Source organism: Rhinolophus sinicus, linkage group LG13 (genome assembly GCF_036562045.2).
Source record: "Rhinolophus sinicus isolate RSC01 linkage group LG13, ASM3656204v1, whole genome shotgun sequence".
Classification (NCBI taxonomy): domain Eukaryota; kingdom Metazoa; phylum Chordata; class Mammalia; order Chiroptera; family Rhinolophidae; genus Rhinolophus; species Rhinolophus sinicus.
Window position 1 is genome coordinate 8,896,770 of NC_133762.1, and position 20,121 is coordinate 8,916,890.

General features: G+C 52.4%; 1 protein-coding gene and 1 long non-coding RNA gene across 3 annotated transcripts in view; one reads left to right on the plus strand and one right to left on the minus strand.

Annotated features, from left to right (window-relative positions):
• LOC109444928 (uncharacterized) overlaps positions 1–20,121 on the plus strand; it is a 110,856-nt gene that overhangs the window by 33,871 nt on the left and 56,864 nt on the right. The window lies entirely within an intron of this gene.
• Positions 1,210–20,121, minus strand: part of ST8SIA2 (ST8 alpha-N-acetyl-neuraminide alpha-2,8-sialyltransferase 2) — a 53,888-nt gene continuing 34,976 nt past the window's right edge. Inside the window, exons 4-7 of one of the 2 annotated variants that reach the window (XR_012491256.1) lie at positions 19,209–19,466; positions 14,466–14,759; positions 3,495–5,876; positions 1,210–1,628 (exon numbers count right to left, since the gene is read on the minus strand). Coding sequence is in view for 1 of the 2 variants with exons in the window: in XM_019726693.2 (XP_019582252.1) it covers positions 5,591–5,876; positions 14,466–14,759; positions 19,209–19,466 (838 nt within the window). In the remaining variant the exon portion in view is untranslated. Of the gene's footprint in view, positions 5,877–14,465; positions 14,760–19,208; positions 19,467–20,121 lie in introns of both variants that reach the window. The other variant, XM_019726693.2, reaches the window with a different exon arrangement.

A 20,121-nucleotide genomic window follows, 5' to 3' on the forward strand; every position in this document is an offset into this window, starting at 1 on the left:
GGTCAGTTTTGGAGAAGCCTCTTCAGGGTTTGAACATGTTGTCATGGCTGGCGCATTTGGCTTTTTCTTGACATGGTTCCTAGAACCCCTTGGGAGCCCCATACCCCACCCCAGGTTCTAGGGGGAGGTGGGATGGCTGAGGAAGTGGTGAGGAAGGCAGAGAAAGGCTACAGGGGACCTTTAGTGTCCCCGTTGGATGGTTCTGTTGGGTTTTGGCTGAAGACAACTGGGGTGATTCTAGATGAACTGGCTGGTCTGGGGCTGGAAGGCTCGATGCACTGGATGTGGAAACTGGCCCCGCCACCTGGACTACTAATGGTGGAAATGAAACTCCTACCCTCATCACAAAGCCCAAGGCGACAAAAACAAAAACATTGCTTTGAAGCAGTAAGTAACCATGGAAACCTCGCACTGTGGTGGATGGCCCACCATCAGAACAAAGCCTCTTGTTTTTTGCTTCCTGCGGGGGTGGCATAGAGTGCTCCCCACCCCTCTCTTCTTACCACCTCACTGCATTGCCCCAGGTCAGGGCTTGGGTACCCAAGAGGAGCTGCAGTTCTTGGGGCTCAGCTGGCCCTTGGTGGAGGCCCAGGGGAAGAGCCCTGGAGAGGGAAAGCGAAAAGATGGAATGAAGATGGGAAGAGATGGTGACATCCGGCAGCTCTGGTGAGAGACGGGAGGGTGGGGGCAGGCTGTTGGTGTCATTGGAGCTGCTATCAAGGGCATTCAGGAGGCGGCTCACACGTCTGGAGCCCCATCTGACTGGCATCATTCATTCCTGTTCCTGCTCCATTCATTTTGGAAGGGGAGCCTTAATTGGGCATGAAGAGATTTATCAAGCAACAGCCCTTGGAGCTGTGGGTGTCTTTGCCATCTGGACAGACGGTTCCCTACCCCGTGACAACAGCAGTGGGAATGATTGATGAGGTCCCACAGCTCCACCCTCTGGGCCTGGTGAAACCTGAATGGCGTTTGTCCTCCCTCAGAAGGAGCAAGATTTGGCCTGTCTTGATGGGCACACGAGCTGGGGTTCACGCTGAGGTTCTTCTGACTCTGTGAAGGCGATGCCCGACCCATGGCAGCCAGGATGGTGTCACTTTTCAGTTTACAGTGACCCAAGGGCGAACAAAGAAAAGCCCTGGAGTGGGGAGTAAGGAGATCTCGATGCAAATTCTGCCGGTGAGCTATGTGGCTTCATAGCGTCTTTTGGCCTCAGTTTTATGACCTATACAATGGGGATAATGATTTCTGCGTCTGCCCAACTCACATGGTGTGTTGGGGGTTCTTATGACATCATATGTGCAAAATGATTTCATTAATTATACAGCCCTTGGCAGGCATTCAGTATTTAATCCAACAAACATTTATTGAGCAGCTGCTGTGTGCTACGCACCGCCCGTGGTGCTGTGATGGACACAGATGAATAAAACACAGGCCCTGCCCTTAGCGAGCGTACAGTCTAAGAACGGTCATAGGACAAGTGCACAGTAACTATAATACAAGGCAGAATATGGTAAGTGCCATGAGAAAGGTACAAATAAAGTGCTATGGTGGTTCAGCGGAAGGAGACATCCCAGCGGTTGGTAGGTCAGGGAGGGCTTCATGAAAGATGTGGTTTCTGCATGGGCCTTGAAGGAAACAAAAGAGAGCGTTCCAGGAGGTGAGCACATTCCAGGAGACGAGAACAGCAAGACCGAAGGCACAGACAGGAAAACCGGGCACCCCTTCCAGGAGTGACAGCAGGGCGCAAAGGAAGAATGGGGCCTTATTGGGGGGTCTGTACTGTCAGGATGAAGACAGATGTCATTTTGTGGGCCAAGGGAACCTTAAAAAGGTTGTGAATGGCTGGAGATGAAACTTGCTACGCATACTCAGGGTGGACTGGAGAAGGTGCAAGCATGCCCAGAGGAAATCTGGGGAAGAAGACCGCGGCTGAAATTGCCCGCGTCTGAAGAAGGCCAGAGTAGCGCTGGGGGGAAGGAGTCGCAAGGAAATACTTGGAGAAGAGACGAAGAGAACGTTAGGGTCCAGAACTGGGTGGCTGAGAGGATCACGGGCCTTCTAACAGAAAACAGAGGGAATCGTGGAGGAAGGAGAGGCAGAGACACTAAACTTGACTTCACATGTGTTGCGTTTAGGGCGCTGCCAGAGGAGGTGGGGTGAATGTCCAGGGAGCAGTGTGCAATCTGAGCCTGGAATCCAGGGGAGGGCTGGGCTGCGGGGAAGTGTGGACAGAGGGCCCGAAGGAAGGCGTGAGGTTGCTGATGGAGAGAGTGGGCAGGTACAGAAAGGGAGCCGAGGAAAGGTCGCCAGTGTGGGGGACGTCTGAGTTACGGGTAAGGAGGGGTAAGAGCAATGACGGTCAGATCTACCCCGGCTCCTTTTCAGATCAAGGTAAGGGTGTCAATAAATAAATCATAAATACATAAATAAATATATAAATACATAAATACACGAGGAAGAAGTACTGGGAAGGGAGGAGGGAAACCACAGGAACATGGCATCCAGGGCACCAAGGGGACAGGCAGTGGCCAGCAGGGGTCGCTGTAGAGCCAAACGATGGGAGAGCTTGGTGATGAGAAACTGCCATTGAGGGTGGCAACGTGGAGAGTGTGGAGTCACTGGTCCCAGGGACATGGAGGCTGGTAGGGGTCAGGAGGGATGGCAGTGCAAGCCCGGAGCCGCCTTCCCAGGTCTGGTGGTGAAGGGTAGGAGCCAGGAAGGATGGAACGAGCACGTGTTGGTGGGCAGAGAGGACAGAGGCGGCAGAGGAGTGGCTGAGGGTGTCAGGAACAGCGTCACGGGCAAGACGACAGATGTTGCTTCCTCAGAAGTGGGAGGAAGAAGGTGAAAGGGAAGGGGACAGAGTAAGAGATTTTGAGGTGAGACCTCATTTCAGTCGGCTCCGTCTCTTCAGCAAAAGAGGGGGCAGATGGTGGGGGTTGTTCAAGGACTTGAGGCCAATGGAGAAGGTGAGAGGGGCTTCAGGGGGCTGATGGCAGGGTGACTGGGGACCGACTGGTGGTCCACAGGAAGTGACTGAAAGGTCACCTGGCTGCGGCTAATTGAGCACCTGACCCCGGGGTGGCTGTGACCACTGGAATTATAAGACAACAGGTCGGGGTACCGGGGACAGGGGACAGGCCGGGACTCCTTTGGTCACCCATCCCCCAGACAGCTGGCTTATGCCGGAGGCTGCAGTGGGAACTCACTCAAACGGAGCTATAAAGAGGACGCAAGAGTTGGGGGACAGTGACATGTGGATTGTCTTGGGTACCCAGTCTTTCTCCGGAGGGAACCCAGAGGCACGATGTAAGGGCTGTTTTACTTCAACTCCCATCAATTTCAGTTTCAGAAACCAAGATAGGACAGAAAGAAAACCATGTTTTCCAAAGAGCTCTGGCCCTTAAAACTCCCCAGAGAAGGTGCTGGCGGGTAGACGGAGAGCAAAGCCAACTCCAGGACCTGCCATCAGGGCTCCCCTCAGGACTCACCACTGGAATGTTCTAGAATCCAAAGCCTTGGCTCGTCCACCGAGGCCCCGCTGGCAGTCCTGCCCATTTCCCAGGGCACTGCAAGCTTCAGAAATTAAATGTCTCCCAGGGCCTCTGAGATCCTCAAGATGAAAGGCCCCGGAGAAGTGTAAAATATGATCCTAATTATTTCCACTTCTCATGACGAGTCCAAACCACTCCGTTCCCACAGAGGCTGTAAGGGCTGTTGCTTTTTAAAATATTCATTTTATAATGCAAATCCCAGATCCCAGGCTTCAAGCATCCGCAGCAAGAACAACAGGAAAGAAACACAGAGATGTAGAATCGTAATCATGGTTTGGAGCTGGAGCGTCTGCATGTGGGGTTCATGGTTCTGAATATCCTTTCACCACCTCCACTGGCTTCCTGTCAGCCATTACTTCAGACCAAATGTCCTGCTCTGAATTGCCATTGATTAATTATGTCCGGTCTCATATGCTTGGGAGCAGATCTTGATGACTTTTCTTAACTCTCTTCACCGTCAAGATAATGGTTTTCTACTTATCTTTCAAATATGTTTTAAAACAGTTATTTATCAGGCAAGGGCATACATACATCTAACAAATGAAGCCAGCTGATGCTTGCCTGTATGTGACCTGTGATTCCTGCCCCCAACATATTGGCATCAAGCCCAGATTTCCCCCGGGGAGATTATGTCCAGTATTTGGATACTGCATTTGGCTTTGAGTTAAAAAAAAAAGCCTCAACTATTTATCTTAATAGGGGGGAAAATGAATTTTGCAACATTCTAAAATCATTGCCTCTGGGGGTAAGGGCTGGAGGGGAAATTGGAAACTCTCCCTGCAGAGTTGAAAACCTCAGTGTTGGAGCTCAGGGCCGGCTAGTCTGACCATCAGGAGAGGAGAGTGACAAAAAAGTGACGTTAGCACAGCAGTCTGGCTGCAGAGGCCGGGTAGATGCACCATGCAGAAAGCAAACAAAGAGAGTGGCTGCAGAGAAATGGAGCTAAACGGTTCACATTCTTTTAGGTCTCCCACTCTGGGGCTCTGGAGGCCCCCAGAAAGGCAGTCATATGTAGTTTAGAAAAGGATGACATTTATCTTGGCAGTGCCTTTTCAGGCATTCGCTGCAGATTCCCTGGTAGCACAAGTGGGACAGTGCAGTCCATTGTGTGACATTCGAACAGGGCAGCAAGGAGCCTAACCCTGCGGGTGAGATCCCCGGGTCCCTTCCTCCTTGGTGGACTCAAGTCACTTTACAGAACCACACAACCACATTTTGTTTTGGGGTGGAGTGCCAATCCTTAGCAGAAGGCCACAATTTTTCAAAAACGCAATTTGGAACACCCCAGCTCTTTAGTGTCATCCGCCTGCTCCGTCCCAGGTTCTTGGTGGTTCTTGCTGAGCAAGAATACGAACTGTCCATTGTGTCTTCTCTAGCTTTCTCTCCAGAGCTGTGGCGGCCCTTCTGGGACAGGTGGGTCAACCGTGGTTCATCCCTTGGGCGGTTAAGCTCTAAGTTCATGGAAAGGCCCTCGGCTCTGACGTGGCCTGTGCTTCTTGGTGTCCCTGTGCGCCTTTGCTCAGCCGAACGCTCCAAACTCCCTCTCCTCTGGGAACAGCACCGTTTTGGACTTGGGTCAAAGGGTCCCCTCTGGGTCTTGGCTGGCCCAGAATTCCACATTTCTCAGAGGCCTGGGGCAGCTGCCAGCAGGTGGCTCTCCATTCATCCAAGAGCCCAAAGATCCCTCCAACCCAGGAGGCAGTTTGTCATCCAAAGTCATGGTACTGGCACCTTTTCATGGCGAGTCCTTCCGCCCCCACCAATGGACCGAGTCTGAATTCTGGTGGGTTCTCCACACCTCACCTTCTTCCTGTGGCTTATCTGCCTAACGCTAGATGAACACCACACAGTTATAAATACTCAGGTCAATATATATATGCAGGAATAGCTATATATATTCTGGTCACTGTTTTACACTGGAACAAAGAAAACCACTAGCCAGCTTGTTCTATAGTTTGTGCCGCCCCGACTCCCCTCTGCCCATGCTGTCGCTGGCAGGAAATGTGAGCCACTGAGTCCTGCCAGGCATCCACTTACGTGGCCCCGTCACACTGGCCGACAGTCAGTTTCAGAGCCCCCTGCTCGTGCAGGCTCTTGAGGGCCTTGAATTCCAAGGGCATGGTGTGGGGGCTGGCCTGGGAGGTGTAGCCGTACTTGAGGCTGTCGTAATAGTGGTACTTGACGGGGTTCTGGTTCTGATCGAGTGGAAAGGGCCAGAAGCCGTACAGGTAGATCTGGTTGCAGAAGCGCGTGGCCAGGGTGTACATCAGGAGGCCGGTGGTGGGTCTCTTGATATGGACTCGGTTGGTTAGCCAGTAGCTGAGAAAGGGGGAAAAGAGACAAAGGAAACAAGAAAGAAACGTGGGTTGTGAATTTGCCTTAGCAGGAAGAGGAACATTGCATCCTGCCCCCAGCCTGCCTCCGGCCACTCCAGGAACTGCAGAGACCGATCGAGTGACCGACTCCTGGTTCCCTTCACAGAGGACTGGCAGCTACCACTTACTACAGAGCAATGGCGCTGCCCCGTATGCTGCGAGCTTTCACATACATGATTTAATGGAAGTAAGACAGGCCTCTCAGTAGATACGGATGCAGAAATGAGGCTCCGAGATGACAAGTGGCATGCCCAAGGTCACCTAGGTGACCCCAAGCTGGCAAAGTATAGGAACCAGGACTCCCCTCCAGGCCTTCTGATGCCAAGTCCATGCTGACACGGGGCAGCTGTGTATTGTGGCTGGTCTAACCGACTGTACAAGAGCGCCCCATGTCACCACCTGCTTAGTCCCAGCTCATATGTAGGAGGCGTGGTGCTAGCTGGGAAGGCAGGGAGGGTGCTTGATGCTAAGCCCTTCCTTAGACCACCTCAATACTCTCTGCACTCAGTGGGGCTAAGCTGGGCATGGGAGGACCCTGGGGAGCAAAGGCAGGGAGTGTGCACGGAGGAGGAGGACCCCAGAAGAGCAGCAGCTGCTGTTAGGATCCTCCCACACATCCTGGCAAAGTACTCATCCACTGGCTTAATCACCTCCAATGACGGGGAGCTCACCCCCTCCAAAGCGGGGCCATTACATTTTTCAGCTAACTCAGGGTTGTCAACCTGGGCTGCACACTGAAATTGCCTGGAGCTTTAAGAGGACAGGGGCCTGGGTGCCACCTCCAGGGGCAGCTTGCACACGGAGTTTTAAAACCTCCTCCAGTAATGCAAATATTTAGCCAAGCCTATGGAGTCTTGCTCTCACTGGTAGGGAGGTGGTTCTGCCAAAAGAATGAGATGTATTTAGATAAAAAGAGGGAAGAACAGGGAGCGTGTGGCCTAGTCCTGGCGTGTTGAGGACGATGGGCCCGGAGAGCTCATGTGGCCCAGTGGCCTTGCCCGGGTGTAACTGAGTGAGCTGGGAGTCGGGACGTGTAAGGAAAATGACGCCTGGCCTCAGTGTTCCCAGGTAGTAGGGAGTGGCGGCGACTGCGGCATCTAGAAGGGTGGCCGTTTTATTGTTGTCCAATGTGGTGGTGGCAGAGTTTCTGATTGTTTTCAAGAGTATCAGATAGCTGGATTTTTATGCAAGTTCTCCAAAATTTTAAATGTTGGCAACTAATTTTTAAACGTTCTAAGAAACACCACATGAAGCCCTGTTGGGTGAGTCAAACAGTTCATGTCTATGGGTCGCTCACCCATGGGTCTCCTGGAACTTGTTCTCTTTCCGATAACAGAGGAAGATGTGGGATTGCAGGGTGACTTGCCTGAGAGGGGGCAAGCTCCTCAGGCCGCTGGTTACACAGAGCTCAGGTGAAATGCAGCCTCTCCATGTCCGATTCTTGGATCTCTTTCACTCCATGGTGATTCTGGGAGCATCAGAGCTGGGAGTGAGCTGGCTACAGCCACTCTTGACACCATCCAGGGACACATGAGCCACCGGCAGTGTCCCTGCATGATTGCATCTCACTGACTGGTCACTCCCTGAGCCAATTCAAGTCCTAACACTGGCCACATGCCACGCTAGGGATTTGTGGTTTGCTTATTTCTTGATAGGAAGACCTTAGCAGGGGAAGGCTTTCAGAAATGAATTTCTTGGCTGGCTGTCAGGGGGAGGGAAGAATTTAATCAGTGGTGCAACATCCAGGGAGCTCATAGGTGGATCTGCGGTTACACAGGCACGTGCTGTGCCCTCCCCAAAGAGGTGCCTTTACCCCCACGTGTCCTCTTGGTGAACTCTCTGTTTTTCCTCCCCAAATTAATCATATGCATCATGTCTTCCTAGAAATGTTCCCTTTGTTCCACCTTCTTCTCCCCAGCTCAAACTGACTTAATCACTTCCACCTTATTATCATGAGCTTTGTTTCCACGTCTCCCAGCGCGCTTGTCAGTCCGGGCTGACAGTCCATTACTGTGTGGGTTGGTCTCCCACACGAAACTGGGCTGTGATCTACCCAAGCGCAGGGGCCAGGACTTATGCTCCTGTGTAGGGGGTTCAGAGGCACCTGACTCAGTGCCTGGTGCAGCCAGGGCTCTACGGCAGAGATAAGCATTCAACAAACACTCCATGTGCCCTCCTACATCTCCCAGTATCCCTTGTCCTGGGGCTGGGGTCATGTGACCAGGTCTAGCCAGTAGGCTTTGACAGGAACTGTGTCCCTTCTGAGCTGACGTTGGTCATCCCGCTTTCTCTTTCCCTGCCTTGGGGAACCGCAAAGCCTCCTGTAAAGATGGTGTCGGCTGAAGATGGAAGAGTCCTAGATCCCTGAATCACTGGTTAGGAGAGAGCCCCTGCCAACCTTCATTAGTTTGCACAAACGAGAAATGAGCTTCTGTTTGTGCTAAACCACAAGGGTTCTGGGGTTTGTTATTGTAGTATAGCCTCGAATTGATTATTCTGACTTCTGTTGAGCTCAGCAAACGTTTGACTCAAATGGAATTGAAAAATGGGAAGAAGTAGAGAAGGAAAAAGGAGGACGCGAGCAGCGCACGCAGCTTTGTAACAGTGGCCGGCGGGGACAGGAATAGCAACGCCCAAACTCTCAGATACGGTGCCAGGCTTTTCACCCAGAGTCACTCACGGGAAAGGTGTTAACAGCAAATGAGGCTCCAGGATAAGCTGAGAACTCAGTGGCGTGGAGGGACTCACTTATTTCCTATTCTGCTTGCACGGGTAAACCAGAACTCCTGAGAGATATCTGACAGGGACACGGGGGCACCATTTAATGAGCAGCTTGTAACAGGGGCTGACTGAGTTATGCAGGAACAAATCACTCGCGATTTCCTGTATATCTCCTCAATCGCTCTGGCCAATTTAGAGACTGTGCCTGGCCAACGTGTAGACGATTTCTTTCCTTAGGAGAACAGCTGGGCGGTAAAACACTAACTAATTAATTTCGCCTTCCCAAATGAGGTTAGCTGGGTGCATCTGGGACACTGTATTGACAATGCACCTTTAATATCCCAGTCTTGAGATTTTAATTAGAAGGCAAAGTAATCTCAAAGAAGGCAGTAATTATTTTTCAAATTGGTTACCCCAATTGCCAAGGTGGTTAAGCACTGTATTTTATGAGCGTGGACAGCAGTACATGAGGATTGCCAAAATCATTCCGAAAGCATATTTATCCTTCTCCCTGGATTCCTGGGCTCGGTATGTGGCAAGAATGGTGGCTGCCAACGTTGGGGAAAAAGACCAAAAGGACTTTCTCTAAGAAGCTACACAAGCACTTTGTGGCTGTAGATCATTTTGTCCTTACAGAGCAGGAATGCCTCACAGGTGTTTGTCAAGGGACACTTGGTGCAAAGTCTGTGGGTTCTGGGCTCCCATCACCCACATTAGCAGCCTCGTCCCTGACCTGGGGCTCCACAGCCCATTGCTGTGCTGTCCTTGGGAGCGCTGTTTAGGACTTGGTTATCCAGGGGACATCTCAGGCCGAGGCTGCCGAGCTTTGGGGGAATGGAGAGCTGGGGGTTTAATCTCAGAGTCTGGGGCTGGAGCGCAGAGCTGGCCAAGCCCTGGGGGTGCCTGAGGGCAATTACTGGTCCCCAGGCTTCCGTGCTCACCCAAGCCCATGCTCCCACTCAAGCCTGCTAACCTCATCTGACCAGGCCACCAAAAACCCTCCAATGACTGGGAGGCCACAGGCTAGCATCCGATGGCCTCATCCAGGCTTGGGAAACCCTTACGATCTGGGCCTGAAGTCTGCCACACCGCCACGTAGAACTTGGTTTCTTTTCTCCCAGGACACCATAACCTCCCATGTCTCCTGGCTGACAACCCCTTCTTATGGTCTCAGCTTCACTGCAGGAGGGTTTTGTGTCCCGGATGTTGTCCTTTCCCTCTCACAGTGCTTCTCATACTAGACTGTAATTTCTTGTTGATTTGTCTTTCTCCTCCCTTGCAATTTAAAATTCTCTGAGCAAGTGGATTGGCTTCTGTATAACCTCAGATCCTAGCAGAGCACATGCACAAAGTGTGGGCAGCTTCACAGATCTTTATTCCATGAAGCAACGAAGGCAAACAAGCAAGCAGAGGCTACTGGTACCCTTTGGGGATGCTGGCAGGACAGGTGAAGGAGCCCGCCTCACTCTAAATGCTTCTAGGCAGCTACCAGGTTTGCACATGAGAAAGGCAGGCTAACAGCATCCTAGATGGCATGTTGTCAAAAGAAAAAAAGAAAAACATGATGCCAGCTGCTTGAGCTGGTTCCCTCGGGGAGTCGAAAGATGGTTGTTCACCCACGGATATCACCCCTGGCCCTAGGGGCCCAGCAGGGACCCAGCAAGACCATTTCTTGGGGGCTACACCTCCTGGCTGGATTGTGGAATTTAATGCCACCTCCAACAGAAAAATTATATTCAACCTCATTCATAATTGAAGGGATCCAATTTCAAGCAACAATCAGATGTCATTTTCCACTAGATAGGCAAAGATAACAAATGTTGATAATACACCATGGTGGTGAGATTAGGGGAAAACAGGCATTTTCAGTAATTGTAGGTGGGAGTGGAACTTGGCAATATCTATGAAAGTTAACAAGGCATGTATCCGTCTCTTTTTAGCAGCGACGCTTCTACAAAGCAGGCCTATAGGCAGACGTACATATGTGTGCAGGGCTCAGTATGAGACGATCACTATAGCCCTGGTTACACGAGCAAAAGATTGAAACCCCCGTGATGCTCCCCCCCCCCAGTGGCGTCTGCTTACTGAACTATGGTCCAGACACAGCGGAAGGCTAGGCAGCTGTGAAGGGCAACGCGTGGTGGCTGTCAATATGGAATAATTTCCAGGATTTAGCAAGGTCGGGGGCTTAAAACATGCCCCCTTATGTGTAAAAGGGTTTTTTTTCTGGCAGGAGACACACAGAAAACCAGTTTAACAGGCTGCTTCTGAGGAGGAGGGCTCCGCTTTAAATCCTCTGATACTCCATGGATTTTTCTGTTTACTATGTGCATTGCTGTTTTTTTGTAAAAACGTAGAGAAACAATCCATAAAAAAATGACCAACTACGGGTAGCCATCTGTGCCTGAATACCACAGACTTCCCTCCTTTTCTTCTACATGGAACACACTTCCAGACTGCGTGTCCACTGGAGGAACTGGGGACTCAGCTCCTGTGACCGGTCCGAGGGCTACGCTCTCTGCGGTGTGATGGGCGGTCGAGGTCTACGCTCTCTGCGGTGTGATGGGCATGTCTGGGAAGCGATAGCTCCTACTTGCAGGCGTCTCTCACCTTAGTCTCCACGCTTTGCGTACGCTCACCTCTGGGGCTGCCCTCTGGTCCTCGGTTTCTGCCGCCCCCTGACAGGCAACAGGGCCTGCTTTGATCCACTCCTCCGGCCCTGAGGGGATGCCCACTGGGTCGGTGCCATCCTGGAGCCTTGGCTCAGCACTCCTGATGCCTAATGAAGTGCCAGTTCACAGGCGTCTTCTGCACCAGGCCTGTGGGCTGGGTGGCTGAATGGGCCTGGGCCTGCTTTCTTGTCCAAGGGCCGCCCTCTCTGTGGTTCACAGCCTTCCCCATCGTTGTAATTGAATTAGACCCATTCACTGCCAGCTGCCGACCACAGTTTCCCGCCCGCGGCCGTGCTCAATTGCCTGGGTGCCCTCCCCCTTGCTTGCTCAATGGCCTTGCCAACAGCCAGCTGGGGCACTGTGCCACCCTGCAGGCAGGCAGAGCCAGAAGTCGCCTGGGAGAGCTGCTCAGGCTGGGGCAGCGGGTGCTCAGAGTTGAAGGGCAGGCCTTCTGCACAGGGTCTCTGTACCACACTGCTAACTCCCTGCAATGCCCGAGCCCGAGCACTGTCTCAGGTGGGCAAGAAGCTTGAGAGTACATGGTGGTTAGGGACTCTCCTAGCACAGGTGCCCTGAAGCAGAGAACCTGAGTGGAAGGGCAGCCAGCTCGCCCAAGTCTTATGGGTTGCATTGTGTCCCCTCAAAATCCCTATGCTAAAGTCATAACCTCCAGAACCTCAGAATGTGACCTTATTTGGGCAGAAGGGGTCTTTGCAGTGGTCATCAAGTTAAACGGAAGTCGTTAAGGTGCCCCTAATCCACTCTGACTGAAGTCCTTAAAAATGGGACACTGGGAGAAGACATGCACACAGGGAGAAGACCGTGTGAATGTGAAGATGGTCACTGACAAGCTGAAGAGCGAGGCCTGGACAGTCTTCCCCAACCGACGGCCTCAGAAGGAACCAGCCCTCCTGACACTTTGATTTCAGACTCGTCGCCTCCAGAACCGAGACAACTGACTCCGTTGTCTAGGCCGGCCAGCCTGGGGTACTTTATCTCAGCGGCCCTACCAAGCTCAGACAGCGACTTGGGGTGGTGTGGCTTTCCCTCTCCACGGCCCACTGGGGGGCATTCACTGCTGCTGGAACATCCCCAAGGAGGCTGGATTCACCACCTCCTGGGAGGCAACCATGCCTCCTTTCAGATGATCTTTATTTGTTGGAAGGTTCTTTCCAGCATGCAGATGAAAGCTGACTCCCTCTGGATCCGCTCCCAGCCCTACTTCTACACCTGACGCCTCACCGGCCACATCTGTGAGCTCCTCCAGAGTAGAGGCGTTGTTTTATTGATTTTTGCACAGCCCCAGAGCCTGTGAGTATTTGCTGAAAGAATAAAGATTGCGCTCATGCCCCAAACCTTTCATCTTCCGAATTTCTCTGCCACCATGGTCCTTCTCTACCTCGGTACCCAAAACTGAATGTGCTTCTCCACGTGGGATTTGACCAGAGGGAGTAAATCAAGGCCATTGCTGACCTCCCTGCCTCTCAAAGATGTGCTCCATCCATTGCTGCAATCTAAGCTCACGTCCCTCTGAGCAGCCACACACCCGCCGACGGCTGGTGCTGTTCATCCTTCTGTACAATTCTCTAGAACCTAAGTACAGGCCCTTGCCTCTGTCCATACTAAAGTGCCTCCTCTTAGATTAGCTCATTGCACCAGCCTGTCGAAAGAAATTTTGATTCAGTTCTGAAGTCCTGCGGGACCCTGCACTCTACAAGGCCCAGTGGCCCTACAGAAGGAGAGGGAGAGGGCCAGCAGCGGAAATCCATTCCAAGGCCCGTGACATCCAACCCAATCCAATCCATGCCCCCCACCTCTTCCCCTTGCTAAAAGCGGAGTCCCCCCCCACCCGCCTTCCCTGCAGTACTTCCTCTGGGGAGTTTCTGCAAAGGAAGATGTTGTGATCTCAGGATTAACAGCCTGTTTGTTTAAAGGGCTTGTTACTGGTGCTTAATGCTATTTTGACAGATAAAAGTGAGTCAATTATAGCTGGAAATAGCTCTGGCTGCACGCGTTTCTTCCAGGTGGTTGCCCATTCCCCATCAAGGGACCCTTTCTCTCTTTACCAAAGGACGGTCTTTCTCTTTCTCTGCTCCCCTCTGACCCCCAAACCACATAGAGTTTCCTCCTTTCAGGAAGAAACAACATTTAAGGAATGGATCCTAAGTCTGGGAGGTGGGGGTTGCTGCGGAGCCCCCCTCTGTGACAGGGACGAAGGTCCCTAATAGGTCACACTTCAGGATGAAGGATGTGGCCTCAGTGAGGTCTCTGTCAGCCACGAGTGTGGCTGCCTTTTATTGAACGTATCGCTAGGTCTTTCTTTGTGGCACAGGGTGTCTGTGTGCATTCCCACCCTAATGAGGACCAGAATCCTTTGTGGGTGGTTCCGAGGGCTTCCCAGGGCACACCGAGTTATGTGAAGGCCCCAGTAAAGAGCGTGCCAATGTCCCTTGGTCGGGGGAGGCTGTGCAATGGGCTGTCGTGGTCCTGGAGCAGGATTGGGAACCATGTGACTGGACACAGAGCCTGGCCCCAAGCGGCGAGGTCAGGGTGGGTGGGGTGTATTTGTAACAGGCATCTCAAACTTAATATTCCCAAGAAAGAAGTCTCTTCCTCAATATGCCCGACATGCATGGGCTTCTCCCAGGCTCCTCCTGTCACAGAAAATGGCACCACTGTCCCTCCATGCTCACGCCCTAGCACTAACAGTCGTCTGACTTTTTCTCTTTCTCTCCCATGAGTTCCTTCAGTAGAATCCATCAGCCAGTGCTGCTGCCTCTCCTCCAAATTTTATGGCAAATCTGACAAAACTATTCCACTACCACCGTCCTGGTCTAAGCCACATGCATTTCCTACCCGGACTCTTGCAATAGCTATCCAGCAAATATTCCCGCTTCCATTCTTGCCCCTTATGGTTTGTTCTCAGCATAGCTCTCCAGGCAGGCACGACCAGTTGGCCAAAATTGCCCTGCCAGATAAAACCCACTTGCCAGCCTCCCTTCTTCTCATCAGAAAGGGAGGCTCAGAAAGGTCAGGTGACTGGCAGAGGTCACACAGCTAGTGGGTGGGAGAGCGGGGACGGCAGTGCCCCGGGAAAGGATTCTTGCCTCCCAAGCACCTTCCCCCCAGGGGCCGCTCACCCGCGGACGGCGTGCAGCAGGCGCAGAGAGGGGTACGCAGTGCGCACGTTGACCCGGTGCTTCAGGATGAGCTCGTTGACCCACTCCACGCGCTCCTTGCCGCCCCTGGCGGTGAACGCGGGGATCCACAGGATGCTGCCGTTCAGGCTGTGCAGTCGCTGCAGCAGCTTCTGCCGCCACGTGGCATTGACCAGGTCCTCGAAGGCCCGCTGGATGACCGAAGGGTTCATGGTCACCAGGTCTGTCTTGAGCCCCACGTCCCGGGCGTACTCCTGCACTGGCGCCAGGTTGCACCTGCCGGAGGGAAGAAGGCAACATGGTCCTTGGAGGAAGCTGCTTCTAGTTCACGTTATCCAGCCTTGGCCTGTCCTCGCTTCCTCCTCCTCCCAAAACAAAGACCGAGGGCATCTTCCTGCACTCAGCGGCCCCTCCTCTCGTGCCTTCTCCTTCTTGTCCTGCCACACGTATTGACTCGGCTCTTAGCACATACGGGGAACTTTGCTGCCCCTGGGCATGCCCAATGCCTGCCTTCTGCAATTCAGTATGTAGGAGAGGAGGAAGGAGGCGAGTAAGCCAGCTGTCAGCCCACAAGATGAGCACGCTTTGCTGGGCGTGACTGGGCCACATTAGGTGAGAGAGTGAGGGCTCTGAACGCACACCCCTGGGTTCAGAATCACCCTGATACTTCCTGCCTGTGTGATTCTGGGCAACCTGCTCCACCTCTGTCCTTCCTGAGAGCTTCCCCATAGCTAAGGAATAGCCACAACAGTTTCTTTCGCTATGATGACGATCACAGCGGCATCCTTCCCAGGAATTAAAGGAGCGACCACACACCCAGTTCTTAGAACACTGCTGGAGCACAGTAAGAGCTCAATAAATGTGACTAGTGTCATCATTATTATGGGAAGGAGAGGCATCAGGTGGTCTTCCTGGAGGTGGTGACCATGGAGGGAAGTCTAGCAGGGCGGATTAGTGGAAAAGACACAATAGGACAGCATTTCTCTAGCTTGCCTGATGAGAAGAATCACTTCAGGCCAAAAGTACAGATTCCCCAGGTCAGTCACCTAGAGATCCAGAGTCAACAGATGGGCCTAGGAATTGATATCTGTTTTTATAAATTCTTTAGGTCAGTCTTATAACCAGGCAGTTTAGGAAACATCATACTGTAGTATTTTAGGCACAAGAAATGTGTCGAAGGGCTAAGAGGTGGGAAAGACTGTGAGTATATAGGGGAAGGCAAGTGATTTGGTCTGATTGGAGCCAGTTGTGTGGAGGAGGTGGGCAGGAGAGCTATCCTGCTGTCTGTATGTCCGTGACTTGGTTCCAAAGGCAATAGGGAGCCACTGAAGGTTCTTGAGCAGGAGAGTGACACGGACAGATTTGCATTTTAGGCAACAATAAGATGAAGTTGCAGTATGTGTTGGCAGAGATGGAAGTGGGTATCGGAGGGCAAGTCTGTCGGGGAGGAGAGGCAGCTTGCGTCCATGGCCTGACCCTGGCCCGAACTACACTTGTCATCTCTGACTCTTTGTCACTCAGTTTCCTCATTGCAAAAGCCAGGGCAAAACTGGACATTCCTGACAGGATTGTTGTGAGAATTAAGTGAGTTAATAAACATGACGTGTGTAGAAGTGCACCTGGGACACGCTAAGTTCCTAGTCCTGTTAAGCAGAGGTGCTGATTTGTCTGTGGAAGGGCATTTGTCCATAGGATTGTCCCTATGAAAGGTGTGTGTGTGTGTGTGTGTGTGTGTGTGTGTGTGGTTGTACCCACTGAAGTTTTAATCCCCAAACATCTGGGAGTTGACTGCATATGTATGACCCTGAGTCGTGCAGTCCCCTCAGCTTGGCGTTGCCGGCTCCGGGGGCCTGTGGGACCAGACACCCTGTGTGACCTCATTTCCCAGCAGCCCCTTGTGTGTGGTCAGGCGCTGGGCTCCGTGATCCATGAATCTACCTTCTTGCTTCCATGCCCCCTTGTGCTCTTTCCTTCTCCTCGCCTCACCATTGCCAACGTGAATGGTGCTTCCTCCCGAAGCCTGCCCTGAGCTCCCCAGGGGATTGGGGGTCGCACGTTTTTTGCAGGCTCACTGTGTTTTGCGTGCAGTGTGCCCTACGACGATTCACATGCAGAGTTTTCTGAGATGGGGGTGAGGTCTCACGTGTCTCCCACACAGAGAAGGGCCCAGTAAACCCAGAGTAAGGCGAGCTGAGTGAAGACTTGGGTTGACAGAGACCGGGAACTTCCCGTTAGGACCTTCCCGGTGTCTGTTGTCCCAATGGAGCCTCGCAGAGCCCCTGTGCTGTGCTGGGCCCAGCGTGGACTGGGGTCCAGAGGTGGCCACAACCTCTCTGCTTTGCCAGGGTGCGGTGGGTGCAGTGGGCACACGGGGTCCATGGACAACTACCGTTCAGAAAGGCAAGTGGTACAGGGGACATGGTGCCGAATCATGGGGTGACCTCCACGCACCCACGGGAAGGACGGGGGGGAACAAATACTTCATATGCCTTGTTGCAGAGACACTGTCCTGAGCATAGACACACGCTGTCTCATGCAGCTCTCATACCGTGTGTCCCCGAAAATCAGACCTCGCCAGACCATCAGCTCTAATGCGTCTTTTGGAGCAAAAATTAATATAAGACCCAGTCTTATTTGACTATACTATAAGACTGGGTCTTACATAATATAATAATAACATAATATAAACATAATATAATAAATATAATATAAAATATAATACCAGGTCTGATATGATATGGTATGATATAATATAAGACCGGGTCTTATATAAACGTGAAACGTGAGGTCTGCACACAGTGGGGCTGCAGAATCCTGTCCTAAAACACCGAGTCAACCCCCACAGACATGCAAATCCGGGAGGGCCAGAACTAAAGGTCCAAGGGCAACTGCACTTTGTTCTGAGCAGCTCTCTCCTGGCATTTCAGGTCCCTTTTGTAAGTCTGTGCACATGACCCCCAGCAGAGAAGCAAAGCCGCCTATGGCTGTGCCTCTCAAAGCAGGGTTCCCATACCAGCATCCAGGACCCTGGAATGCAGAGTCTCCGGCCCCACTCCAGACCGGAAGATGCTGCATTTTTTAAAATAAGTTCAGGTGGTTTGTCTGCTCATTAAAGTTCTCATGGCACTGGGCTAGAGCACAGACAGCCTTCATAACAGAAAGGCCTCAAAGACAGCCAGTCCAACCCGCCCATTTTATAGATGATGAAATCGAGGCCCATCAAGGGGAGTGACACATGCCAAGTCACATGACAAATGGGCCCCAGAGCCAAGAGTGGACTCTGGATGCCGCACTGCTTGCCTTGCTGTGTTAACTGTCCGTACAACCAAGTGCCGGCCAGAATCTTCTGTTGACTCTGAAAATTCCTGGGGCAGGGCCAGGTGGACCATGGAAAGCTCACTGCTTACATGTGTAACACCAAGTCCGAAAGGCCACCCCTCGATGCTGCCTGGTACCCGAAGAGGTGATCTGACCCCATCTGGAGGCAGCTTTTGCCTTCCTCCCTGACCTGTAATCTTGAATGCGCACCCCACCCCACCCTCAGCCTTTCTCTGGATTCCAATCAGACAAACCTGCCCCACCTTCTTCCCCTTTCTTCCTCCCTCCCCCAGTCTTTAGCCTGGAGAGCTTTGGGAAGTGGGGGCTGAGCCGCTGGATAGGCCAGGCACAGACAGAACCTGGCAGAAGATGACAAAACTAAAACAAGTGTGGCTGCCAGGCTGCAGGGGCTCGTCCATCCCAGTGCACAGAGGAGTAAACACAGTGTCTGGTCCCATGTCCTGAGGTCCAGGGAGCTCTAGGATAAGGCCGCTTCCCAAAGCCCCAGGACAAGGCTCTCTTTGCATCGCACAGTCCCAGCAGAAACGTGAGATGCGGTATTGGGTTCTGCCGGGTCTGGGGCGCTGTTTGGGATGAAACTCGAAGCTCTGTATGCCCTACTTTTGATGAGGGGACAGCAAGGCCTTGTTTCTGAGGCTGTCTGGGTTGGGGGGGTCAGGTGTCAGAGTAACTGTGTCCAGGTGACTGAAAAATGAGATGACATTTCAGTGAGAATGACAGTCAAGGACAAAACCCATTTCTCTGTTGCTCTCTCACTTCCCAGATTTTGACTCCGGGATATAAAGTTACTAGTAGAGTATGACCTTCCAGAACACTGAAAAGAGTTTTGTAAACTCTCTGGCCAGCCCAGGAGATTTTCTTGTTAACCACTCATAGAGGCTCTGTCTAGGGGTCCGTAAACGTTTTATGTAAAGGGTCAGATAGTAAATATTTTAGGCGGAGTGGGCTATAGATGCGCTCTCTGTGGCAACTCTTAACTCTGCCCAAGTACTCAACTCTACGTGGTAGTGATAAAGCAGCCACTGATTGTATGAAAATGAATGGATGTGGCTGTGTGCCAATAAAACTTTATTGACAAAACCAGGCTGTGGGCCATAGTCTGCCCACCTGTGCACTAGACCAGCAATTCTCAACCCTAGCTGTACAGTAGAATCGCCTGGCTCCCTGGGCCTCATGCCCCCTCACCCTCAGATTGATCTGATTAGTTTGGGGTGCAGGCTGGACACTGGGACTTTTAAAAGCTCCCCAGGCGATTCTAATGTGCCATCAAGGTTGAGAACAGGGACTAACCCAACCAGCGTGTCTTGTTTCAACCTCTTGGGACAATGGGTGATGCTCCCCTTCACTCGGCCTCTGCCCTGGACCCTGAGTCCCTGCAGTGGTTACCTTATGACAAAGCTGTGGGTGTCGATTTCCTGCCCGCAGCCGCTGTTCAGCAAGACCCCCGAGTTGCCCACAATGGCGCAAGTCCGGAAGTGCTTGTTCTTCAGTGGGGAGGTTCTCGGGAGGAGCTCGTAGAGGTTCTGGGACACGTTCATTGTGCTGTCTCGGTCAAAGATGTAATGAATAATGTCTCCAGGCTTCAGGGTCCCCTTGAGGACAGAAATGTCCTTCTCAGCATCCAAGAACTTCAAGATTTGTTTCCTGCAAAAACCAAACACACGTGAGGATAAGTCTGCCTGTTGCCAGCTGCCCTTGGCCAACCCAGCTTTTCCTGTCGTATGTCACCCTCCGAGGTTCCAGGCAGGGACTGTCAGGAATGGCCTCGAGGCAGCAATGACAGTGGCCAATCTGGCTGCCTTTGTCCTCAGAGATATGCACATTGCCCTGGGTAATGACTTCATTAGGACAGGAAGTGAGCTCAGCACAGAGGGCCCTGGAAGGAGGGGTGACCTGCCATCCTGGTTTTCTCAGCACCGCCTGGTTTTAGCATTTCCCAGGAAACCCCTCCGTCTTGGGCGAACCCAGACAGTGGTCACCCTACAGCCCTCTCCCCTCTCTTAGCGGGATTCAGAGCCATCAGTGGACAGGGAATCCTGAACTAGGAGCAAGCAACCAGAATGACACGTGTCCCTTATTCCTCACTGGTCTGCTTTCTTCCATGGAAGCCTTCTCTGGGCCCAGGGGTCTCGCAGGGGGTGAAGGAGAGTGTGGGGGTGGGGATCGTGAGGTGTGTCCACCGCTCTGCCTTTGCGAGTGAGCTGGTCTGTTTTGTGGAGTGTGCTCTGCCGGCCCCCTAACTGCTGCCTGCTTTGGGGTTTGTAAATAGGGATACCTCTCTGTACCCACAGAGCAAGGT